The sequence below is a fragment of the Malus sylvestris genome, chromosome 14 (genome assembly GCF_916048215.2).
Source record: "Malus sylvestris chromosome 14, drMalSylv7.2, whole genome shotgun sequence".
NCBI lineage: Eukaryota > Viridiplantae > Streptophyta > Magnoliopsida > Rosales > Rosaceae > Malus > Malus sylvestris.
In genome coordinates, this window is record NC_062273.1 from 6,437,118 (window position 1) to 6,463,683 (window position 26,566).

Consider the following 26,566-nt stretch of genomic DNA (forward strand, 5'->3'; position numbering starts at 1 on the left):
GTACCATACCTATGCTTTGTATCACGCGTGAAATAGGTCCAAACCCGCTCACCGCGCACTCAGGTACTTAGGCACTTTTAGGTTTTAATTTAATCACATTTTATACATTATCACACTTTATGGCTTCGTCACCTTCCAGGTGTCGCCCATCACAGCCCGATTTGGGGCCCTAATGGACATCCTGGGTCGAGGTGTGTTATGATTACGTTGTCTAATCCCAAGATATCATAATTTGACTTCAATTAGAGTTTTCCTATTACTTGTAATGGACTTAAAGCTAATGGAGCCGTGTTGGACAACTATGACTTGTGGTAGTACAATCCGGAGTACCCATGTAGTTCGAATCTCACTGTGATGCCTTTTTGGTCATTCTAACCACCTTGAGTGTCACTTGTCATGGCCTAGAAAATCATGGTTCCACTTATAAACACAGGCAATACCTTTTTTTCCCTTGATGTGAGATTTATATTCTAAAAAAACGTGATTAATCTATTATCAATGTGTGATGTGACTCTTCATATATTTATAAAAAAATAAATATCTTATTATACTGCATTTGTCTCAACTTTTAGTGATCCGTTAGAGACTAGTTAACTAACGAATCATGTAACACATTATCTTAATGGATAGAATTTGAGTTTTGATTTTCCAACCATTAGTTTAATATGTTTATACGATACGACCTGTTTAGATAAAAAATTAACATGAGCATGGTAAATACAAGTCATTTGCCAAAACTAGTTACAACTATGAGCCAAAACTTACTTGACAAGCCAAATGAAAATCAAGCTCAATACATACTCCAATTGTATCAATTCGACTTAGAACCCTAACATTCATCATCAATTTTGCTGAAACTGCACTTGTTATATAAGCCGGTCATTCATATGATTGTAACTTAAGCTCGATACAACTTAACTCAACTTTCTTTCAACGTGTTCAAGCTTGACTCATAAAAAGCACAAATTAAATCAAGCCAAAACTCGATAGATTTTCTCATATATAAGTGATATCGAAAAAATGAGGATAAAACTTATGATCTCAAGTGCAAGAGTGAATATTCTTAAGGGGTTGAGGGAGTGGACTAAGTCTCACAATGAGTTATCAATAATGTGATTCAAATTTGCTTTTGACAAGAATCGAATATAAGACATCTCACTTACTAGTGAAGAAAAATACCACCAACCATAATACTAAGTAACAACAAGCTCAATTTAATCATTATGATATTCGGCTTGGCCTAACTTGTTAAGACTGTTTACTAACGGATTTGGATCCCATCCGGATTTAAATTGTGAGAATCCTATGAATCCTTACATCTTAGCCATTCATCATGCACGATCAGAAATCATTTGACTTTTTTTATTTAAAATTAAACATAAATAATATATGACAAAAACTGATCGCACAATATACAATGAACGGTTAAAATGTGAGAATTCCTAAGATCTTCACAAAGTGGATAAAGATTCTCTTCCTTTACCAACTCCTAAATACAAGAGCCAATTTTAGGGAGGGGCAAAACCGTCAGTGCAGAAGTAATGATAATCTAGTGTGAGGAAGAGCAAGCAATAGCTAAAAATTCCGTTTCCTCCCATGTTTTCTCAGATGGTCTTTGTTCCTGTGTTCGTAGTGAGAACTGAGTAGAAATCGCCGACTTCTGATTTTCCCCTCGAAGGTAATTTACATTTTCTGATGAGCTCCTGCTTTCTGGTTGGCTTTTTCATGGATTCAAATCCTCGATCATTTTTTTTTCCTTACAAATTTAGGGTTTCGGCTTGTTAGTTAATTTGTTATTTTATTGATGATTTGATACTCGGCTTCGATTTTTCTTGAATCAACGTGAATTTTGGTGATAATTATCACCAAATATTTGATTTTTTTGGGGGGGAATTTGTGTTTAATTGCATCTATGTCGATGGTTTTTAAAAGAATTGAAATTTGGGATTTATTTACTTTCTTCCCCGAATGCTTAGTATGCTACTGTGGATAAATTTCTCCAAGAAATGAAATTTGGGTTTGCAGTAATGGTCACTTTGTAAGATTCGAACCCTGTAAAGCTTAAATTTTGATTACCCATAGCGGAAGAGGACAATGTAGTTTCTTTTTGTGTCTTGCATTGTATAAGCTGAAAGATTGTTTAGCGAACGGGGCGTGAATGCTGATATATGTGTTATTTGCCTGCAGTTTTTGTTGTGCCAGGTTAGTAGATAGTCATGGACTCCTTGGACCCCGCAGAGCGTAGGTATTTGGAGGATGAGGATACTCCTCTGGTGAAGACACTTAAGGGTGCAACAAATGGATTTGTTACTGGAACTATCTTTGGAACCATAGTTGCTACTTGGTATGATGTGCCTCGTGTTGAGAGAAATGTTGCTCTTCCTGGGTTGATAAGGACCCTGAGGATGATGGGAAACTACGGGGTAACATTTGCTGCAATTGGGGGAGTGTACATTGGCGTTGAGCAGCTTGTACAGAATTATCGGATGAAAAGAGACTTTATCAATGGAGCTGTTGGTGGTTTTGTTGCTGGGTCTACTGTTCTAGGTTACAGAGGTGAGGATTTCTTGTGATCCTATATTTCTTATTTGAACTTTGAATTCCTGCTATCATGATTGGTAATCTCTAGTAATGTGATCTTATAATATTTTGGTATTTCGACAAGCCAAATTGGATTTTAGTTTCTGAACAAGGGTTTAGTTTTTAGGGCGAAGATTTCTTGTATATGTTCATTAAGAAAGCAAGTATTTGAGGTTTTCTTTCGTTGAATTATTTCATAGGTTTCATATTTAAACTTTTACAAATGTTTAGTTTGGACTTTTGCCAATACGACTAAAAGATTGACGTGGTAAATGATATGGTATCTAGAATTTTTTATAAATTTGACACTTGTGCTGACTAGATAGGAGTGTGCTCGATTTTATGTTACTTATCCAAGATTTGTTGAATCCTGCTAAAACTAGTTAGGAATATGATATTTGTTTCCAGGAAATCCATGTTGCTAGTGAACATTATCTGCTGCTGGCCATTAAGATATGTCACCCTTTACGATAGTTTTTTTTTTTTTTTTTAAATAAATGAAATAGGGTAATTTTAGCAAGAGATAGAGTGAGAGAGTTTTGGTGTATGGTGGTAGATGTATGGAACATTAATAGACCAGTAATAATTTGTAGATTCTTAAAGATGGTAGATGTATTATGTGAACTAAAGTTCAGCAAGAGAGTGAGAGTTATAACCATACAAAGATACGACATAGTAATTTGTTATTTCATGTCATATGAAATAGAGGAACTCTCTATTTATTCTTTTGAGTTTGGCATGAAACAAGATGTTTGTATTTCTTAGAAGAATAAATTTCTTGCAGAAATGCATCACATATTATCTTTGTGGATATATTGTGTGAATCCTGTAAACATTAAAAGCAGTATGGCAACATGTCACTGTATGTTTAATACTTGGACGCAGAATCTAAGAGAACATGGAGAATATTAGTAATGAAATGTTTATGTAAGAGCTCATTTCCAACAAAGAGAGACTATCTTAGTAATTAGGTTGTCAAGGTTATATGGTTGTCTAAGGAAAGAAACCTTTTTGAAATGACTTCACTTTCACATGAACCTAATTAGTTGGTATACAATTTGTACATTTCTTCTCATCCTACAATATTTCATCCTTAAATATCACTTTGTGAATTTTTTTTGTACAGTAAAATATCCATTTATGTGTAAAATCTGAGTTTATGGTCATCAGCTTCTTTAATTTACACAAATGGTAATAGATTAAAGCCCATTGAATGGCTAATGTTGTTTGAGACATTGTTAGTAAAGGTTCAAAATTTATGTTGATTAATATATGAATTTACGAAGAGGTCGCACTTGGTGCGATGGCAAGTGCCTTCGCCCATGAGCGGTAGGTCTCGGGTTCGAGACTTGGGAGCAGCCTCTCCATAAATGGGGGTAAGGCTAGCCAACATTCACCTCTCCCAGACCCTGCGTAAAGCGGGAGCCTTGTGCACTGGGTACGACCTTTTTTTTTTTTTTAATATATGAATTTACGAGGCTGATCCTGTCCCTAAAGTCAATATTGAATTTGAAGAGCATACATTAATTTTTCACTTTTTTGTTACTAAACTTAAAAGTAGAGTAATTACTTAGGAATTTGCAATCCATCAAGATGGATCCGAGATACAAAGCATCTTTGTGTCCGAAAACGGCACTATAAGCATTTCTTATTTACTTTCAGCTTGAGCTCATACAAAGTGCATAATTGACATGTATCTGTGTGCGTGCTTCCCGAATATTTTTCCACTCAATGCCCGCTGCTAGCATTATCGGATTGGTTTGCATTCATATTGATTATTGAGCATCTGCAGTTGACCTATTATTTCATGGGGGAAATAAATTGGCCCTTTGGACTCTCCAGAACAAGTTGAAATCTTTGCTTAGCAGGTACTTGTTCTCAATTACACGTATTATTTTGCTGTCCATTTTACAGGAAAGAGCATTTCAACTGCAATTTCTGCTGGAGCAGCCCTGGCGGTCACTTCTGCGCTCATCGATGCTGGGGGCCAGACCACGAGAATTGATAATGGCAAGGAGTACTATCCTTACACCACCAAGAAAAGATCTACTGCTGATTCATAAACTTAACTGATGAAAAGGTGGAACGCTTGTTTCTTGAATTGGCTGTATTTCTGGAGATGTAATCTTACTCTTAGTTCTCTTTCGCTGACGTCCAGGTTTATGTTTTGGACCTTGGATGGACGTCTTGAATAAATTTTCTATTTCGTGCTGTTGAAATATGTTGTTTTGTACGAGAGTTTTTCAAAATTTAGATCGGTTTTGATTCCGGTTCTTGAAAGTTAGTAAACATGTCCTCTTTCTGATTCGAAGCATTCAGCAAACATCTCGACGCGTCATTCAAATTTCGTTCCTTTCATTGTGATTCGTCCTAACGCCTTCGGTTGATTATCTTATATTTGTCCAGGAAATAAACTCATCATTTACCAAATCCCTTCTAATTTGCTGAACAAGTGTGTCTATTTCTATGTTCAAAAGAACCACATTATAGAATGCGAGATGTGGGTTCCTATCCCTTACGAAAAAGTGTGCGAATGCAACGTCATTTGCATTCTCGAATGCTATTTAAACACACAAAATTGACCACAATGTGACATTCTAATACAGGTTTGCTCTATCATCGTATGTGGAGGTCACCTGTATTCGATGGTACTTCAACAATCTGATCTGTTTTATGCGACTAAACAGCGTTACTTGTTTTATTTTCATTCTCAAACTTCTGATCTATGAAGCAAATGATTTTTGTTTGTTTTCTTAGTACAAGCGGTATTTTAACGTAATCTACAATAAAAGAGGGGAAGACTTTGAAGCGACCAGTTTTCGTTTCTCATTTTGCCTTCCTCCTGGGAAAGAAAATGAAATTATATGTATAAACCAAATAATTAGAGGGCAAACAAAAAAACTCCCGGTCCTATTAACTTTAACGAAAAATTACATTTTTACATTAAAAAGTCAATCATGATTCTATTTACTTTATCTTTTATTTTGTCGTTATCATTAAAACTCAAAATTTTCAAGCAATTTCAGAAATCTTCCATTCACCTTCTGATCCTCACCGATCTTGCGGTGTACATGTATAGCCTCAGAAACTCAGCCACCGCCATAAACACAGGATTGAAAAAGCATGCAGGAAATACAAAAAGTTGAGCGATTAAATAAAATAATTTACAGACGACACAGATTAGGATTGACGGGGAAGTGTGGAACCAGAATTGACACCACCGGAGATTCAGAATTCAGTGGCTGCCTCAGGCTGCTCGCCGTGTCACCTCCTGCTGCTGTTGCTGCTGCTGATCCTTCGACACAGACACGAGAACGATGATGAAGGCAGCAACAGATGAAAGACAAAAACCCCATGATATCCTCCTGATGGACCTGACCTCTCTCTCTCTCTCTCTCTACAAATTTTTAACATTCAATTTGAGTGTTGCAAATAGCAATAGGATCATCATTTTAACAAGGTGACTTTTGACTTTGTTGGCCTTTTCCATTTTCACTAATCAATGCTAGACTGTGAGTCGCAAGTAAATATTACCCTCCCTTTCTGGTTCCATTTACAAATGCACCACTTTAATCCTATCCTTAGAAAATGAAAAGCTAATAAAAACACTCAAAATTGGGCCATCTTAATATTATGGACAACAAAATTTAGTTAATCGACGGCCTGGATTAATTTGAAGGATTTTTTTTTTAAAATACAAATTTTTTTAAACCACACACTTAACAAACTTATAAAGTTCAAACATCTTTTTCGTTCCTCTTTTATTTAATTATGCTTATATGTGATGCTATGCTTTGATTTGTATTTAAAGTTAAATTATCGGAATTAAATACGGAGTTTTACTTTTAAAATACAAACTTACTAACCACACAATTACAAGGCATAAAACATAAAAATATATATTTGTTAATAGCCTTTGCCCTTGCGGTTACCCTTCATTTTCTCAAACGGATGGACTTGCACAAAGACAATTACAGTTTAGAGTGAATAGTAAGGATAATTTCACTGACCTTGCTTTTGCCTTGCTCTTGCTTAAAATGGGTGGAGATGCCTTGATGACAAAGCAAAAGAGATATCGGCACGAGGAGTAAAAGGAAACAACAACATTCCACAATAAAAAAAACAGTGCCAAATGTCACCCACTTTCAGAAATAGTGCAAATAACTGTAACTTTTCGTTTTGTTGAAGTAAAATTCATTTACATCTTCACAAAATATAAAATGTGACCATCATATGATTTTTACATTTTAAATTTGCAGCTCGCATGCGAAATGCTCTAAGGAGGAACTACGTCATAAGCACAGTAATTTTGTGGAGTCGAGCAAAATTTTTTTATCTAGTGTTAAACTCAAAGAACACGTTGTATAAAGTTTATCCAAAGGAGTGCGAAAAGACGACGAGCAAAAGGTTGGGAATATATCTAACATCCAATACTAGTTGCAATGTTTTGTAATTCGGTACTTAACAAGTTTGTTCTTTAAAAATAAAATTTTGTATTTAGCTCCGATAATTTAACTTTAAATATAAACCAAAGTATAGCATCACAAACAAGCAGTTGTTATAAAAAAAAAAAAAACAATTACCACGTGGCAGAAACCCATTGCCACACCCAAATTTCTTGGGCCATTATTGGCCGTTGATTGAGTAGACAAGTGATGGGAGGACAGAAGAAACTCAAAGTTCGAGGGTTCCAGAAACTCCGACGATGGCAGGGATTGGCTCTTGCTGTACAACTCTATCCTCCACAACTTTGGCTGTATTTCTGGAGATGTAATCTTCCTCTTAGTTTTCTTTCGCTGATGTCCAGTTTTATGTTTTTGGACCTTTGGATGGACGTCTTGAATAAATTTTCTATTTCGTACTGTTGGATTGTTGTTAGTAATTTAGTTGCAAAAATATATTGTTTTATACGAGAGTTTTTCAAAATTTATGACACGTTTTGATTCCGGTTCTTGTGAGTTAGTAAAAATCGCAACTAGAATAAAACATGTTCTCTTTCTGATTCGAAGCATTTAGCAAATATCTCGACGCAATTCCTTGGGTTGATTCTCTTATATTTGTCAAGGAAATAAACTCATGATTTTTATTAAATCCCTTTTAATTTGCTAAACAGGTGTGTCTATTTCTATGTGCAAAATAAACAGATTATAGAATGTGAGATATGGATTCGTATCCATTGTCTATAGAAAAAAAGTGCGAATGCAACATTGTTTATATTCTCGAATGCTATTTAGACATACAAAATTGACGACATTGATATGACATTCTAATACAGGCTAAACAACATTAGTCGTTTCATTTCCATTCTTAAACTTCTGCTCTATGAACCAAATGATTTTTGTCTTTTTTTTTAGTAGAAATGGTATTTTACAGTAATCTACAATAAAAGGAGGGGAAAGGTTTGAATCTAGAACAATGTGAGTTGAAAATGAAGATCCTAACTATCAGGAACCAGTTTTCGTTTCTCATTTTTGCCTTCTTCCTGGGAATGACAGTGAAATTAAACATATATACCCAATATTTAAAGGGAAAGAAAGAATCTTCCATTCATCTTCTGATCCTCACCTATCTTACGGTGTACACCTATAGCCTCAGAAACTCAGCCACCACCTTACACACAGGATCCAAAAAGGAAAAACAAAAAGTTGACCTATTAAATAAAATAATTTACAAACGAGAGATATTAGGGTTGACGGGGAAATGCGGAACCACAATTGGCACTACCGGAGATTCAGTGTTCAGAGGCTGGCTGCTGCTCACTGTGCTACCTCCTCCTCCTCCTCCTGCAGCTGCTGCTGGCCCTTCGCCGCAGACACGAGAACCATGATGAAGGCAGCAACAGATGAATGACAAAAATCCCATGATATCCCCCTGATGGACCTGATCTCTCTTGATTCTCTCTCTGTAGAAATTTTATACATGTAATCTGAGTGTGCAAATAGCAATAAGATCATCATTTTAACGTAATATATAGATAATATGTTGCGTTAATAACAAGGTAACTATTTTTAATTACCACAGGGTGCACCAATGGCTGGGGTAAATTTTAGGTTTGTATTTCACACGACACATCTTGAATTTGAATATTAGTATTGGTGAATCGTACGATGATGGCCAAAAGGATGTTAAAATGTATCTATCAATCTTTTCGGCTTCCGAAAAAGTAGACTGTCATAAAAAAATCACCGACAAATTTTAAAAAAATAAAAATAAATAACAAGGTAACTTTTGTCTTGTTGATCTTTTCCATTTTCACAAGTAAAATGCTAGACTGAGCAGGTCACAAGTCAATGAAAAGCTAATGAAAACACCGAAAGCAGGCCCTCTCAATATTAATGACAACAAAAGTTTTTTGGATAAGGATCGTCTGCCCTCCTAGTTGTGCCCTTTCATACCCTTCTATTTTGTGCGATCACGTCAAGCCACGTTAATATTTTATATTAATTTTTAATGAAATAATAAGACAAAAAACAATAAAAATATAAAATATTGACGTGGCTTAACCGTGACCGTACAAAATAGAAGGGCATGAAAGAGCATCACAACTAGGAGGGCAGACAATCCTTATCCTTATTTTTTAACGTGGATGTCACTTAATAATGTTTCTGAACGTCGATGTCACTACTGGTTCTTTTTCCTCCTCGTGCTGCTGACTGTTCTGCTTAGTCTTCATACTCCATTACTTTTTGAAGAAAAAAAACGCTCTTACCACTTGCTTTGGTGTACGAAAGAAATTTCAACTTTATGCTCAAAGAAGAATTTGGCATAAAAACTTTGGACAATGATTGTCTGCCCTCCTAGTTGTGGTGTCCTTCCATGCCCTCTTATTTTGTGCGATCACGGTTAAGCCACGTCAATATTTTATATTTTTATTGTTTTTTATCTTATTATCTCATTAAAAAATTAATATAAAATATTGACGTGGCTTAACCGTGACCGCACAAAATAGAAGGGCATGGAAGGGCGCCACAACTAGAGGGCAGACAATCCTTATCCAAAAAATAATGCAATTAACTGTAATTTTTTGTTAGAGTACAATCATATTTACGTAGATTTTTATATTTAAAATATGCAGCTCCCTTTCGAAATGATCTAAGTAGGAATTCCGTCATAAACACAGTTACATGAAACGGCTACAAGATATTTTGGAAATTACGTAACAATTTTATGGAGTTAAGCAAATTTTTGTTGGATAATGTTAGAACGGTCAAAATTTTAAATCAAATTTGTAAAATAAATAATGTATTACCAATAAAAAGTAAGTACATTAATTAACAATTAAATGATAATTCAATTATCAACAATCACATCATTTAATTTACAAAATTCAATTTAAAATTTTGATTTTCCTAAAATTACTTTTTTTTTATAAATCTGGTGTTAAACTCAAAGAACAGGTTGTATAAAATTTATCCAAGAAAAAGACGAAGAGCAAAAGGTTGGATATATATCTAATATCCAATACCAGTTGCCACGTGGCAGAAACCCATTGCCACACACAAATTTCTTGGGCCATTATCGGCTGTTGATTGAGTGCACAAGTAACTGGGGAGAGAAGAAACTCAAAAGATTGAGGATTCCAGAAACTCCTTCGATGGCAGGGATTGGCTCTTGCTCTACGACTCTCTCCTCCACAAGGTAACTTATTCCCTTCCCTGTCTTTCTTTGTTTTCGTGTTGGAAAGACTGCATTTTTACTAGGAAAGTTTCCTACTCTGAATACTCTCTCGGATTCTCGATGGCGGGTTTTCTTGTTTGGTTGCTGAGAAAATGTAGAAAAGTAAGATTATTCAACAACTAACAGAATCTTTTGCTCTTTTGAAGCATTATGAGATACAGAAATACGTTCAACTACTCATCTAGCCAGATGTGTTTTTAGCTTGTTTTTATACCAAATTTTCATGCATTTGATATGAACAGCCACATCATTTGAATTAATCAGATTTTTAAATTTAGTTTATTATTTAATAAACTAATAATTAAGAAAAACTAGTTAATTAAATGATGATTGTGATATACGAGGCGTCTTTTTCCTTCATTTCCTTCGGTTTTGCAAAATTTTTAAATGATGTGGCTGTCCACATTAGATGCACCAAGTAGTATAGAAATGTGGTATTAAAACATGGTATGAATAACATTACTCTTTCCTATAACCAAAAACGTTTATGATGGCGCTTAGTAGGAAAAGCTAAAAGTGATTATGACTTCTGGAGAATCACCAAGTTCCAAGTGCTTTTCAGAAAAGCGCATGTTGGAGAATAGAATCCCACATCGGAAACTTCACATAGGAAAATTACACCTTACATTGTATGGTTCCATTTCTAGCTAGTTGCACAGAGGCCAACAGCTGCCCAACCGTGTAGTGGTTCAGTTGGAACACTATCGGGAGGTGATTAGTAATTTAGTAGTGGGCCGCTAGCTCGACTCTGAAATCTTGACAACACCTGTTTCCAAATGCTTTTTGAGCAGCACCTTGAAATTGTACCAGAAGCCTAGCACTTGTTTAGGTTCAAATCGCATATGCATTACAAAATTTACTCCTTATTTTGTTACATTTTGTTTCTTTTGGATCACTTTGAACGCAGTTGGTATCATGGTAATATATGTTAGTGAATCTAGTGAAATTGTTACACACACAAAGAAAAATGAAGTAAGGGGTAAGAAAATTTTTTTGACAGCAATTTCTGCACATCTTGGTTGAAACTTGGCACCCGTACTCATGGTGGAGGAACCATCTTAGGGCAACCAACCCGCCATCGACAAAAATTCTCAATCAGAGCAGAAGTGAATTTTGTAAGTGCAGAAGAAGCAAAAGAACTTGTTGCAGTTGAGGGATATACAGTCATTGATGTCCGGGACAAATCTCAGTATGAACGAGCTCATATCAAATCTTGCCATCATGTGCCCCTCTTCATTGAAAACCAAGACAATGATTTTGGTAAGCATTTCTTTCTTGGACAACTCATTTGTCACAAATGTGGCGTCATTTTTATATAATAATAATAACCAGAACCGTTCGTTCTTTTTGTCATCATCTAAAGATCATCTTCAAATTTTGTATCTTTTGTATTAAATTTGAGCATTTTATGATTTTCATAACCGAAATGGAATTTGATTTTGTTAATGATGAATTATGGGCAGGAACAATCATAAAGAGGACTCTCCACAACAATTTTTCTGGTCTCTTCTATGGATTGCCTTTTACTAAACCTAACCCTGAATTTGTAGAGTCAGTTAAAACCAAGTTCTCACCCGAAAGTAAATTGTTACTGGTGTGTCAGGAAGGGCTGAGGTAAGTTTTTTCATATGTTAGCTGCTATGTTTTTCACCTAGCAACCGTTTGACAAGATCCTTTTGTTTCCTTTTAATTTGAAGGTCTGCTGCTGCTGCCAATAAGTTGGAGCAAGTAGGTTTTGAGAACATAGCGTGTATAACATCAGGTCTTCAAAGCGTAAAACCCGGTTAGGATTCGAGCTAGCTCCAATGTCTTTTCGTTCTCTGGATTATGATCTGTTAAAAAGATTATTTGGATCTAATGCGACCGTTTGCTACACCAGGAGAATTTGATTCAGCTGGTTCGACGGAGTTGCAAGATGCCGGCAAAGCCGGATTAGTCACTGTTCAGGGAAAGATCTCAGCTGTGCTTGGAACAGTACTAATCTGTAAGTCCTTATGAATTTGACCTTAAAAGCACTTTTGTTCTGTTGGTCCATGAGGTGATATTTTGATCTCTGTTCTGATCAAATGGCAGGTGCATATTTGTTCATCACCTTCTTTCCCGACCAAGCAGAGAAGATACTCGCAATTTTCGCGGCCAGCTAGCCCGAATGCGGTGCATACATTTATGAGGAAGTTTTGCAGATCTCTCCAACCCCATCAAGAGATTTGAGTAGGGAGAGATTTTTGAGGCATGTGCTGCTCTGCAACAAGCTGTATAAGGTTCAGATCATGATAAAATGTCATACATATTCATCATTCAACAGGTTTTTGCTGCCTTATTCAGGTTCCAAACCAGTAAGATCATGACGATAATCTACACCAATGCACGATGACGTTCCAAATATAAATAAAATTCATATGACGAGCTATATCACTATAGAATTACAAGCTATAAACCAAAACCTCGCGAAAGGGAAAGAAACTCGAAGGTTAGGGTCGAGATCCAATATTCTAGACCCACGAAAGAGGAAAAAGGAAAATTCACAAGGCTGTGAACCTAGGTTGACAAAATATTACAGTAAGATTTTGTTTTCTTTACCCAAAAAATATTACAATGAGATTAGCAAATGTATTCTGATTCCATCCTGTGCACCGTGTATCAATGCATAAATTATGCAGGGTACCATACCATTCCACAGTACTTAGGGTTGATCCGCAGCTGCCAACGGCACGATGAGCATGATAGGATTGAAGGATAAAACAGCAAGCTTCTTTCAGCACCGCTCTTGTTCTACGGCATTATGATGCACAAAATCATTCTCCTTGTAGGCAATAGAGCTGACGGATGTTTCCAGAAGCTGTCAAATGGGTTAACTAGATCAGCTTTTAAACAACATCCTACTTATCTACAATAAAAGCTCATGAAATTACATATAATGGTATGTATTTGGCACAATTTCAACTCAATACTATGCATTATGGTTCAAATAAAGCCACATAAAAGAGGGTATTAAAAAATAGTATACTATTCAGAACGTTAAACAGCAGTATATGTCGCTTGAAAATGCAGTTTCAAAATACAGGATATGCCAACTAACTTTGTTGTGCAAAGTGCTGATGATGTTCCAAAGAAATACAATGTTCTAGCACGTGTGTGTCAACGTGTGGAAACTATTGTAATAATGAACATTACCATATAACCAGTCTTTAAAATATACGTGGAGAGCAGTTGATAATTCCCGCTTTCTATTTTCTTCAAGAGGTGCTTCCTTCAATAATTGCTTTACCTCCCCAAGATTGTTCTGCAGGAGAAAAGGTTAAACATAATTAAAACATAAATAACATTGACCACCTCAATCAAACATCAAGGAATTCTTAGTAAAACAGTAAGAAAATATCTAATGACTAAACCCAAATATAAAAATAAAAATCTACACTAGTGTTAAGCCGGAGTAAGCATACATTTCTATGCTGGGAAACCATGTAAGCATCTGGTAATGGAAATGGGTTGTCTTTTGTGGAGCCCTGCGATTCACCTCCATACCAGTTTGGAATCTGAATATAAAAGAGACATATAGGATGTAACTAGATAATTCAGAAAGAAAATGAGTAATTGTACAACCATTGCCATCTCAACCACCCTAAGCCAACCAAATGAAGAAACATACTCATAAATACAATTGTAATGCCCCTAATGTGCGTGACTTTGTCCGAAGACTTTGTTGGTAGAGCTTTTCAGAGGCTTTTCTCTATTTAATTTCCAATGAAAAACTATTATTTCAGAAAACTAAGGAAACCCCTTTAATACAGTATAAAATCTAAATTAAAAGCTTGTAAAGATTATAATACCAAGAAATTTGTGAACTGGTCGGGGTCTAAGTGTGCAGCAGACTCAGCCTGAGCCTCAGAGACACCTGCTGGATGAGATAATGAATCATGTGGGTCAACCACTCCAAGTGGCAGGGGCTCATCCCATCTGTTGATAGTAGCATCAACCCCAACTTCCTTCATGTGCTCCTCCAACTGACTGTAAAATGTATTGTATGGTGCCACCTGATAAAAGCCGAAAGGTGAAAACAAAGATCAGAGCATGTTAAATCTTCATTAGAACTTGAAAACTAAAACACACAAAACTATGATCATAACAATATATAATACTTATTATGATCGAAGAAATCAATGCTACATTTCAGTAAAAAAAATTCAATTTTGTCTACTCTTATAGTCATATTGCATTCGATTTGACGCCAAAGGTTCAACATAACAAAAGCATGCATGCAAACCACTATTCAAAAATAAAAAATAGCAACTATATGCGTCAAGGCTGTCAGCAAAGATCATTTTAAAAGGATGTGCGCCTGTGTGTAGCAAGGGCATCTTGACTATAACTTGGTAAGTTCCACATTTTTTTTTTCCAACTCAACAAATTGAAGAGTACAGGAAACCCTAGATGCTTGAATGTTAGACAGATCAAGAGCTACAATATCTGGGGACATGCTATCAAATGTAGAATGGAAAGAAAGTTCCCTTCTCTTGATATGAATCACAATAGAACCAGAAGAGTGGCCAATAACATGTAAATGAAACATATTGTTAAAGTTGGATGCATATATGACATTACCGAAAAAAGTCATGGAGATTTACAAAAAACCAAACAGGTTAAACCAATATACGAGCAAACCCACATTAAGATTAGTTGTAACAAAACGAATCCACATTAATATAAGTTGCAGAAAAAACAGAAATTGGGGGAACTCAATCAAATGTAGATTATAGTGTGAAAATTAAACTGCATGAGTACTGGCTAGAAACACAATTGTGCAATCAATTGGGGCAAGATTCACCTGCAGCTTATGGTTATCACCAACAATAAGTGGTCGCTGGTTGACACCAAGGAAAAACATGCATTCACGGCAGTTAGCAATGCAGATTCGATTTGCTGCTGTAATCACATGAACTCGCTCACAGTGTTCGATTCTAACAGCCTGTAAGAGACATTAGACATCTAAGCTATAAGATTCAAGTTAACCAGGTGACACAACTACCGATGTTCATTGCATACAAAACAGTAATTAGTTGGCCACTTCACATGACAATATACAGACATTGGACTAATTCAAATGTTCACTAAAGGGCAAAACATCAGGCCTAATTAGACGTAACAAAAGTTATTACATTTGATTAACCAAACCATTATGCAAAATCTGTAACTTAAAAAACAAGTTGTGCAAGAACTTTGATAAAGCTTTGCATAACCACCACATAAGAAGCATATAGGTAATTCACAGGAACACCAGTCAACTCATCATTTCACAAACAAAGATCAAGAGTAATTATCTGTAGTTGTTAGAGAGTGATTCAACCCATTATACATTCTACCAGACAAACAAAATTCAAAAGCCTTCTTTTTCATTGTGTTATAAACTTGCATGATCATTTCATTGACTTTCAGAAGTCAACTGCAAACTTTGTATTTGTGATAGGAAAGGGTAAAAATGAGTGCCAAAAGAAAGTGACTGGGCAGGCATAAGCTTAGTGGGAATGAAATGCAACATGACTACTGGCAAAGTCGAACTGAAGTTATCAGTTAGTAGCATTACCGCAATACATCAAGTAACCAAATTCTACCATCTTATCTGATACCAAATTTTTAAAGATGAAGGATAAACAAATCCACAGATCTTTACAGACCACAAGTCAATCATTCTGATATGTTTAAATTTACTAGAGATAGAAAACTATTTCCAATTCTACTATCAACATCAGTACCACAGGTATAACCTTTTCAGTATCCAACTATATATTAGGGAATAATTACAGATATCACAGCAACAGTCAATATCCAAAGCATAAATACAAATGTCTTTCCTATTACCTTTCCAACAGCTCCAAGAACAATTGTAGCATCAGAGCATCCATAAACTGTGGCATATCTCAGAGGTGCTAATATGTAGATAACTGAATCGTGGCAATTTAAAACCTGAAATTGCAAACAAGTTACTACCAAGCCAATATACCTCTTAGAAGAAACACTCCTATTTTAGTTCACCGCTTTTATGCACAAAGCATGTAAAGGAACATGTTGAGAAAAGATAACAATAAAGCTGACAACTTGACAAATTTGATTAACCAAGTGCATTATTAAGTTCAATGATCTTTATAATTAAGATTAGGATTAAACTGAATGAGCAGCTACCTCCCTTCCTTAAATGCATAATGGCAGGACTCAGCAAACTCCAAACTTAAAATAAATACATAAATAAATAAAAGTGAAAAATGCATCGATGGAACAGTTAGCCAATTTGGAAACCAAAATATAGCATAGCAAAACCTTCAATCGATCACACATATAACACAACAGGTGCATTCCCACAGCCCCAAGAGTGAATCCCCAATGTGGCATGCAATAAGTTATTAGAAGCTCAAAGACATAATGACTTGATTCTTGTGTCTTATTAATAATTGGGTTCTCCTCATTTCATTCTTTCTGGTTCTAGCTCCTGAACTTCTAGAAGTGTTAAAATATGAAACATCCCGTAAATGTAGAACAGACATCAGAGGAAAAAAGAATAGATTTTACATTTTTATAAACTACTTACAAGAAACCATAAAAATATGTCTTATCATTCATGAACCAACCTTTACAGAAGAACCTTTAAGATCAGATGTTCGCTTTACAAGTGATGACTTGGAGATCCCCTCAATAAAACTTGGGCCTCTGACACTTGATGAGCCCTTGTTTGAACTCGTGCAGGCATCAGCCATAGGAACATCTTGGTCTGAGGAACTGGGTGTTCCGTTTTCTTTTGGAGAAATCCTTTCCGAAATATGTTCCAAAGATGAGACCATATTCTCTAGAACCCAATCGTGAACTTGCGCTGCAGGAACAGGAACAGCAGGCATATCAGGATCTGAATTTGCAAAAAAAGGAGCGTGTTGGCTGAATTGATTTCCTTCAGATCCTTTGTCACCAAAGTGAAGCAGAAACCCAAGGTGCTCAAATTTCTCCATGGTCAAAACCTATAAAGGGTTAAATCAGATCATTAAGTGGGCTTGGGAGATACCAACAAAAAAGATACAACTACAAACTCCATAACATAAAATAAAAATAAGACATCAGCACCGGTTGTCCATGATAAAAAAACAAGGAGACATTAGTTATTGTGGCCAACTTATTGTCATCCAGATTAACTGTTCTGCCAGTACCTTCTTTATCAACTGCAATGGCCACCAAAAGAAGAGGAAATGTCTATCCTTCCTTTTGCGACTTTAAGACGCAGCAACATGCTAACCATGTGTTGGATTTACTGAACTGCATTTCCATTCCATTAAATCTGTCCTACTTTACGTCTTTTTAGATTAATAATAATCAAACTTCAGTATGTTTCATGCAATTGGAATGTAGAATGTATGGTTCATGGTTCACACTTCAAACATCCCATAAAGAAATCACTTCCCACAAATACAAATGTTCATAAGTGATGATAATTGGTGTTGCACTTATGACCGAAACAAAGCATGAATTAAGGATTTGGGTGGTGCTCACAGTACGAATGGTGTTTTTCAATCAAATTGGAGAAAAGTACCAGCAACTATTATCTTTAATACAATTTACTTTTTGGTAGCCAAAAAGGTGAATAATTGACTCAACCAACAAAGATTTAATAATTTCACATACCAGAGATTCTTCTCCTTCCCCCTCCACAGATTCTGCTAATAAAGAGACAAGGTTGGCCAAATGCTTTTTCAAATATGATAACTGATGTGCCTCTTCATCAGCCTGTGATGGCATAAACCGACGGCTATTGCTACGCACAAGCTGTCATGTGTTGGAATTCCAAGGTTGATATAAGTTTAATCCAACAAAATAAATGTCTCAAATCAAAGTTCCGTGCAATTAAATATAAAAAAACGAAAAGTTTCAGGACACAAATGTTGCAAGTTAAATAGTATTGCCCAAATTCTGATACTGAAAAATGTTGTACTATGTACTACAAAAATTCATCCAAGTGTAATCAACTCAACAAAACCCTTTCTCTAAAAGTTTATAATCGACCTCGTGATTACCATTTCGCAACACAAAGAGTACATAAAGCTAATTAAACCGGGGTGGACACAATGTAGCACTGTCATTCCAAATGAATCTAAACATACACATCCTGGAAGATAAAACTAGTTGGTCCGCTCACTACAAGCCAAGATTAGGTACTTGAGCATTTTACGTTTAGTGCAATTCAATCCAACAATGTAGCAGACAATGCAACGAATTGTTACAACCCCCACCCCAAGCACGCAATTGATCAAAACTCCAACCAAAACACAATGAGAAGTAAGATTAGTCAGATACTAACCACAATAAGTTCAATAATGGATAGATCAAATGGAAATATATTCCATTTCAATCCACATTGTATTCCAATACCAACGAACACACACAAAGTCAAACAATTGACCTGAATAATCCCATTTTCTACATTGCAGCAATCTCATGTCAAGAAAACCAGCGTCTTGAATAAAATTGCCAACCTTTTCAACTTAATTAACCGAAATCTAACCAAAACCAACCGGCAACCAAATTAATTAATCGCGGCAAACTCCATTTCTAATCCACACGCATTGCACAATGCACCACCAATTAACTAAAGAAAGAAAACAAAGATCAATTAAGGGACAGCTTCTCACCTGCAATGGCGACAAAGCGGACAGATACCCATCGAAAGCCGACGTCGAAGGCCAGACATCGGCGACGGCAGCCGAGTCCTTGTGCGTCCGCGGCAGCAACTTCTTATACGACTGAATGTAGAGGAACAGAACCAGATCATGCACATCGGCTCCGGCCTCGTCAATCCCATCTGGCTTGGCTTTCACGAGCGGGTCGGACTCCGAGTGCAGAACCGACGCTAGGGTATCGAGGACGAGCTTCGCCTGATCAATGGAGATCTGGAGAGCCTCGGAGATCGCGGCCGAGTCGACCCGGTGACTGGGCGACTTCTCGATCAGCTTCTGCTTCAGCGGAATCAGGGTTTGGGTCGGGTCGGTGAAGATTAGCTTGGGGATGGGCAGCAGCCCGTGCTCGAACGGCTCGCGGCGCGGGTGAATCAGGAGGGCCGGGTCCTTGGCCGAAGACGACGTCGTTGCGGGCTCAATTGGGTCGCTCATGGCTTCTTTTCTCAGGAGGCAGCAAAACGCAGAGTTTTTGTGTAGACAGAGATTTGTGAGTTGCAGATCTTCCAGAAATGAATAACGAGAGAGAGGTTGAGGAGAGAGTGAGGGAATGATCCGGTGCGATTCGGTGCACGGAAGGTGAACCGCGTGGACGTGTTAATTGGGAGTTGGGTTGCAATCATCAGTACGTATTTTTCAAAAACAAAAAAAATCAGCTGCTAGTTTTGTCGCGGCAGTTCATTCTATCAGGTTGAAAAAATTCATATATGTATTTTAGCCTTCTTTTGATTAATAATGTGTGATTTATCAGTACTAAAAATCAAACTCAAAATATACCGTGTAAATACATCCTGAAATTCATACTTAACTACTTAATCACCCTCTGACTATCATCATTACGTTGAATTGTGGCTAATTCCAAGAGGTTAGTGGAGAAGAAGTGGATTAAAGAGGGGGCCGTGGCCCGTAATGCATCGGACATGTGTATGACCATTTTAAATGACATCAACTAAATTATCGACTGCTATGATTTTCTTTAATCTTTTGACCATAAAGTTGCAAGGATTTCAAACGTCTTAATGTATTAAAAATGTCCCTCTCTAATTCCGTTAAATCTAAAATTGCCCTCTTAATGAAACCAGAAAAAACATTAAAATTACAAGGTTGAAGTGTTGATTTAGTTTTGAATTATCATCTCAGTGAAAATTAAGTTCCTGAATTATTTTTTCGGTAAAATAAGTCCCTAAATTCATTAAAAATTACTAATTTCATCCCTACAATTATATTCAAAGCTATTTTATCTAGTTTTTCTTCAACTTAAGTCACTGGACACACTTTAGAGCGTAATACCGTCATTTTCTCTCCTATAAGACCTTAACATTACATATAGGTTGAGAATCTAACGTCTAATTGACCCTCCAAATTTAACTCGATACACTATTTTTTATGAAAAATTACCAATCTACCCCCCAATGTGTATCACATGCAAGTAACGTGACTTAAATTGACGGAAAATTGAATATAGTAGCTTCAAATCTAATATTAGGGATGTAATTGGCAAATAATTGATTTTTCTGAAGAAAAAATTTAATGTAGGGACCTAGTTTTCACTAGACCTGGCAGTTTTTGACACGACACGGTGACATGACACGAAAACGACACGAAAATAACGGGTTTCGGGTCAACACGATAACTTATTGGGTCACTATCGGGTGACCCGTTAAGAACCCGTTAATAACGGGTTCTTAACAGGTATACACGCGGGTAACACGTGGGTAACCCGTTTCGACCCGTTAAGAAAAAAATTATTTTAATAATTTTAAAGTTTAATTACTAAAAGATTTATTATAAAATACAATAGTCATATTAATATATACAATATATTATATATTAAATATATAGTTTTGTATTATTGTTCTATATAAATTATAAAAAAATAAAAAAAAAGTTTTAGTCATTATTTATTTTTATTCTGAGAATTCCTTATTATCATTACTAGGATAAATTTTACATAACATATTCTTGTCCAAAATTAAAAAATTGAAGGATAACTATGACGAAAAGTCTGAAAACTTGACACAACGATCTTCAATGCCTTATGATTCTTTCCCAACTGGTTGTGCGTTAATATTCATTTGGAAATTCAACTTTCTGATAGAAATCATTCAAGTGCACAAAATGGGTTTTAAGGCATGACCACCTTGCTCCCATAGCTTTGTGAGAACTTGCCCCAATCGGAGTGTTGATCAACTTGGATTGAGTTGCATATTTAACTAGTTGTAGACTTCAGACAATAGGTTTGCGAGTTGAATTTGTGATGCGGTGTTGGTCCGCACAGAGCCGAACCTGCATTTTCGACCTGACTTGGAAGTATGGTTGTCACTCCATCTTAAAGTTCATACTTGTAAGCTTTTTTTAACCTGATCATTCATGCAAGCTTCTTTTGGAATAAGCCAAGTCCACTTTTGCTACTCCATGTCTTGTGTGCTAGCGAGTCTTTCCAAACTAAGCATTTTAGTCGAAGATTGTGTCGCAAAATGGTGCTCCATGTGTTGGATCTTATGCCGATGGTGTTGCTCATGGCAGATGTCGTTGGCCAAGGGAATATGATTCTTCTTCTAGGGAAAACACTAGTTGTTGGAACCAAATTTGCGCACATCTGTGGATAGAGACGGTATCGAAATCACTCATTAACTCCGCCAAGGGGTGAATGGGGGGTTCATTAAGAGGTGTGATTGATTATGGTTCGGGCTTCCTACATATCTTTGCGGTTGGAGAATCAAATCACGTGTAGTTCTAAGAAAGAAGTGGTGTGATGTGTGCTACATCGTGAACCATCCTTGACAAAGATCCCTAACTTAGGCATGTTGGAGATGTTTCTCCATGTCTACCGTCTACGTGTAGATGAATGGAGTGTAGAGAATATGTTAGCCTATGTTAGGTGTAGAGAGAATGTGTGTTGTGACTATTAGATGATCAAAAAGAAGTCTGGAAATTAAAACTATGTTTGGATGAGGGAAATAAACTTGGAATTTCAATAAAAGTTAGAATTTTATAAATTAACATGCACCAATTCCCTTGTTTGGCTTCATAAACATAGAAATTTCGAATTTCCACGTGGAAAAAAAAAACTTGGAATTTGAGACCTCCAATTCCCAATTTTAAATTCCATGTAAATATGTGTTATTTCCCAATTTCTATGGTTTAAGAGTAAAAATAACAAATTTCGTATTCAATTCCATTATTCTTTTAGGTTAATCAAACAAGAAAATTCACAAATTCTATAAAATAAATCTCGTCATTTCAATTTCTATCATTTTAAAATTCCTTAGGGATCTTAAATTTGTTCATCCAAACAGAGTGTAAAGAGATTCCCCTAGATAAATACCTAGCCTGGACATTTATAAAGGTCTTGAGAGAATAATCCATACTAAATCGGAAAACTATTTATGAGGAAATTTAGGATAAGCAAAGAGAGCAATGGGATCTTTATTCTATAAAAGGGATCCTTCACTCTCACTGGGAAGAGAAGCAAAGAGAGCAAAGGAGGGCAGAAAGAAGAGCAAAGAGAGCAAACCCTAGTCTCTATAGCCTCTATGTACATTGTAACCTTCATTGATATAGTGAAACCATATTGACACCAATGTGGATGTAGCCCCAACTTGGGGTGAACCACATTATATCTTTGTGTTCTTGTGCGTTTGTGTGATTCACGGTCGAATTTATATCGGTCCAAGTTTGACCCAATTTTCTGCATTAATAATGTCTAATCCTTCTAGAATTATGATTATGTTGCCTAATCCCCAAGGTATCCAAATTTGACATGAATTTGGATTTTCTTACTTGGGAGACAACTAATACTTATAATGGAGTTAAGCCTAGCCTGTCAGACTAAGGTTGTCTAACTACATGTTCCAACTAGTTAGCCTGTTGGAATATCTTACTCCAATTTGACTAGGAAACTTGACTAGTTTGATTGTTTGAGCTCCATGGGCTATAGGCATTATGGTCATTCTCGCCACTCGGGTGCTAAGTGTTAGAGGCGTAAAATTCATGGTTACACATAGCCGATTTCTACAAAACTACAACCTCAAACCACTACCAATAGAACCAGTGAAACCTGTGGAGTGTAGTTGTTGTTTTGCATGTGGGTTTGGATGTCAGGAAGTTGATAGACTAAAGAACTTTAGTTCACCAATCTCTCTAACGAATTTCGGTTGAAACACGATGAAATGGCTAACTGCTTCCAAGTGTAAAAAGCATGGGTTGCATGTTGTTTATGAATTGAAATCGAGAGTTTTAACTTATGTGTACCTATATGTTCATTTCCCCAGTTTTTTACAAGAGAAAACGACCAAATTTCAACGAGTTTGTTGAAGATCTTGAAGTCAAATGATTATATATAGGTTCTACTAAGTATTTCAGACCTTTTGTGAAGTTTTGGGTGGAAAATCCATCAAAATGAGCTAATTTGGACTTTTGAAATAATTTATGGAAATTCTACAGAATTTGCTCGAAGATTCCTATGGCGGAGCATGGCAGTGGACTTAACGACATTAACATCGATAGCGGCGGAATCCGTTAGTTCTAACGAAATCATTGATGACAAAGGTAAATCCTGTCAACTTCTCCTGTTTGCATGCACAAGCACGTTTACTCACCTCACTCGTGAGTAAGTGTGCACTAGGTGGCACGTGGCAATGTCTGCAATGACGTACTCGCCGACAACAGCTGCAATGATAGTGGCACTAACAACCAGATGACATGTGGCGGCTTGTGACCATTTATATTGTGGAGCGTGACGGCTTGTGCTGTGGTGCGTAAGGACCTAAGACTTAACCTAAGGTTTGTCGACATTTTAAATCACATCATGCACTCCATTTTCACTAATTCGGAGGCATTGTTTCTAGAAATAGCATCACCGTTTCTAGAAAATCGTATCATTGATTTATGTGACCATTTCCAGAAGTGTTGGCACTAGGGGTGGGCAGGGGCCGGGCCGAGCCCAAATTTGAAGGGACCGGACCGGAGCCGGGTGCAAGGGAGACGGGCCGGGGATTACATTTTCTTATATAGGAACCAGACCTTACCCGGCTCGGTTGAAACGAGCCGGATCGGGTCGGGTCCACGGGTCTTCTTTTTTTTTCGAAAAAAAAACTAAAATTTGCATTAATTGCACAGTTTCACCAGTGCAATAGATTATGCATAGGAAACCCAAATTATGCAATATGGAGCCCAGATAATGTAATAGGAAATATTTCAAAATATTTCCAATTCCAAATGCACCCACTTCCTTATAAAATCTTGAGCATAAACATCTCCGAACAAAGCAGATCAAGACTTAGTAGATTAATACTCACAACAGAAACCCAGATAATATAATCCACAAAAAATTGAAGCACATAGCTAAATTAACAAAGTTTAAATATTTAGCAGGTCATTAGGTATATAGGCATCACAAGAAATCCATGATAAATACGAATAGATCTCGATGTGAAAGCCCTAATACGAAGCTAAGAGTGACCTAACACATATGATGGCCATTTCAAAACTTGTAACACATACATCAAAATTCCTAACAACCAGTAGGTCCTCACGTATGTGCTTCTGCAAGATATAGAAAGTAATGAAATCTAGAACAGAGTATCCAAAACATAAATAACTCACCTATACAAATCACACCAGAATGACTTACTCTTTCATCAAGATTACCAAGAAACTTCACAGCACGCAAGCTAAACTCATGCAGGTATCCCAATAAGGAGATGGTTTGCAATGTTTTACCAAGCCCTTGATGGAAGAGAACAAAACATATTCATCATTAAGATAGCTCACACAAAGTAAATACACAATTCAATACATGGAAGAAAGGAAAGATTTAACCCTGTTAGCTGCAAATCGGTGCTTACCATTTCATCTGCAAAGATTCCATTTATTCCATTTTCATAGAGTCGTATGAGCCAGTTCAAACCAGCCAGTTGGTAATCCCTCATCTTCCCCTGAGACAAAAGGAAAAAAGAAAAGTCTTAAACCTTAAACTGTGAAGTACGTCATTTGAATACAACCTTCTGAAAGTTAGAGAAAATCAACTAGATTTAAGAAAAGTCTCTCACAAGAAGGTTGTGTCAATAACCATGTGGTTCTAGCCCCAGCCAAACCCTCTTCTTCCTCCTTAAGGCATTCTTCTTCCTCTTCCTCTTCAGTTATTTTGGAAGCATGGTGACCTTTAAATTTGTGATTAAACAAGTAAGCACCAGTAAGAACTTTTAAAATCTTACTTCACTCATGCAATAATCATAACCAATTAAAGGCATTCATCCTACTTTTTTTAAACAAAAGAAATTCTAGCTCAAAAATTCAATTCCTATTTATCTCTTAAAAAATTCAATTCCTATTTATCTCTTCAAAGAAAATAAATTACCGAAGACAATAATCAATGACATGATAGTATAGATTGAATACGCAAGACTCTTCAATGATTATTGAACTTACTTTCCCTTCACTTTCTTCTGAGATGTCGAGCATGCGCTTGCTGATCTTCTTGGAGTAAACCTGCAGGATCTGAATCCCGTCCTCCTCGATGAGGGGAGAGGATGACGTACTCGAGATGACAAATAAGAGGTGACAAATCGAGAAGATGGGTAGTGGGCTGGCTGGGTTCTGTAAGTCTGGTCCCTGGGATGTCAAATCAAGACGGCGAGAGAGAGGTAAGAGAGAGGTGACAAATCAAGAAGATGGTTGTCGCCTATGTCGTCGTGCTGTCGGGGTGGTGAAAGGAAGGGGACGACGCATTGCAGACTACGAGAGAAACTCGATCGACAAAGTGAGAGTGATAGTCGAATTCGATAGGTTGAGGACGAGGAAACCTAAAACCAACGATTCATATTGGATGGAGAGATGATCTTTTCAATCTCATCCATTCGTTTTAACTAAAAACGGGCAAGTCCGGGTACCTGCGGTTCCTATACTTCAGGAACCGGTTCGAACCGAAAATTTCAAAGGCCCGCCCCGCCCCGCCTCGTTTCTGTTTTTACAAAATAGGAACCGGCTCGTACTCGCCCTGACCTGCGGTTCCTGTACCTGTTTGCCCACTCTTAATTGGCACGGTTTCTAGAAATAACATCACCGTTTTTAGAAATAGCATCACTATTTCTAAAAAAAGTGTCATTGTTCTTAAAAAACAAAATAAAAAGAACAAAAAGAAACTACTAATATAATAAGAAAAGGGCTTGAGTTTTCATTAGTTTGTTTAGAAATTATTGTTGTTAAGAAACAATGTTTCATATCAATAAAATTTTATTAAGTATTTTAATAAAAATTTGTTGATAATAAAAAATAAAATAAAAAGGAGGGAGGAAGGAGTGACATGAGAGAGAAAAGAGAGAGACGATAGTGATGGGTGAAAGGAGAAAGAGATAATGGTGACAAGTGAAAAGAGAGAGGGAATTCGGGTGAGGGATGGCGGGAGAGAGGGACGGGGATTTTTTTTATGAAAATAGACTTATATTAAAGCTAGAAACCACAGGAACAACCGGCACCAACCAAATTGAAATTTATGACTGGGCCAACAAAGTTTGGTACAACACCATCCCAGATATGATTGGAATGAAGACTAAGCCCATGTTTAGCAAAAGCATCCACAACAAAGTTAGTTTCCCTAAAAA

At 36.5% G+C, this 26,566-nt stretch overlaps 3 protein-coding genes across 3 annotated transcripts; 2 read left to right on the forward strand and 1 right to left on the reverse strand.

The window, feature by feature from the left end:
- Positions 1–1,511: 1,511 nt before the first annotated feature.
- On the forward strand, positions 1,512–4,885 carry LOC126600741 (outer envelope pore protein 16-3, chloroplastic/mitochondrial-like). Its single transcript, XM_050267387.1, has 3 exons — positions 1,512–1,678; positions 2,188–2,556; positions 4,495–4,885. The coding sequence occupies exons 2-3, from the start codon at positions 2,217–2,219 to the stop codon at positions 4,641–4,643; spliced, it is 489 nt and encodes a 162-aa protein (XP_050123344.1). The 5' UTR covers positions 1,512–1,678; positions 2,188–2,216; the 3' UTR covers positions 4,644–4,885.
- Positions 4,886–10,050: 5,165 nt separating this feature from the next.
- Positions 10,051–12,577, forward strand: LOC126600740 (rhodanese-like domain-containing protein 9, chloroplastic). Its single transcript, XM_050267386.1, has 6 exons — positions 10,051–10,218; positions 11,258–11,517; positions 11,721–11,871; positions 11,955–12,040; positions 12,137–12,241; positions 12,331–12,577. Exons 1-6 carry the CDS (start codon positions 10,175–10,177, stop codon positions 12,399–12,401), a joined length of 717 nt encoding a protein of 238 aa, XP_050123343.1. The 5' UTR covers positions 10,051–10,174; the 3' UTR covers positions 12,402–12,577.
- A 51-nt stretch (positions 12,578–12,628) lies between these two features.
- Positions 12,629–19,518, reverse strand: LOC126600738 (uncharacterized). The gene is made up of 9 exons (XM_050267384.1): positions 18,921–19,518; positions 17,917–18,057; positions 16,878–17,258; positions 16,114–16,218; positions 15,083–15,223; positions 14,088–14,291; positions 13,701–13,793; positions 13,432–13,540; positions 12,629–13,096 (listed from the first exon to the last, which is right to left on the reverse strand). Exons 1-9 carry the CDS (start codon positions 19,395–19,397, stop codon positions 13,053–13,055), a joined length of 1,695 nt encoding a protein of 564 aa, XP_050123341.1. The 5' UTR covers positions 19,398–19,518; the 3' UTR covers positions 12,629–13,052.
- Positions 19,519–26,566: the final 7,048 nt, after the last annotated feature.

Excerpts from the sequence above, each read along its gene's own strand:
- LOC126600741 (XM_050267387.1), top strand. The coding sequence starts at position 2,217 with ATGGACTCCTTGGACCCCGCAGAGCGTAGGTATTTGGAGGATGAGGAT. Across the intron at positions 2,557-4,494 it reads TACTGTTCTAGGTTACAGAG|GAAAGAGCATTTCAACTGCA; the intron begins GTGAGGATTTCT and ends TCCATTTTACAG.
- LOC126600740 (XM_050267386.1), top strand. The coding sequence starts at position 10,175 with ATGGCAGGGATTGGCTCTTGCTCTACGACTCTCTCCTCCACAAG. Across the intron at positions 10,219-11,257 it reads ACGACTCTCTCCTCCACAAG|CAATTTCTGCACATCTTGGT; the intron begins GTAACTTATTCC and ends TTTTTTTGACAG. Across the intron at positions 12,242-12,330 it reads GCTTGGAACAGTACTAATCT|GTGCATATTTGTTCATCACC; the intron begins GTAAGTCCTTAT and ends ATCAAATGGCAG.
- LOC126600738 (XM_050267384.1), bottom strand. The coding sequence starts at position 19,397 with ATGAGCGACCCAATTGAGCCCGCAACGACGTCGTCTTCGGCCAAGGAC. Across the intron at positions 17,259-17,916 it reads GGGAAGGAGAAGAATCTCTG|GTTTTGACCATGGAGAAATT; the intron begins GTATGTGAAATT and ends AACCCTTTATAG. Across the intron at positions 16,219-16,877 it reads TTAAAGGTTCTTCTGTAAAG|GTTTTAAATTGCCACGATTC; the intron begins GTTGGTTCATGA and ends TTGCAATTTCAG.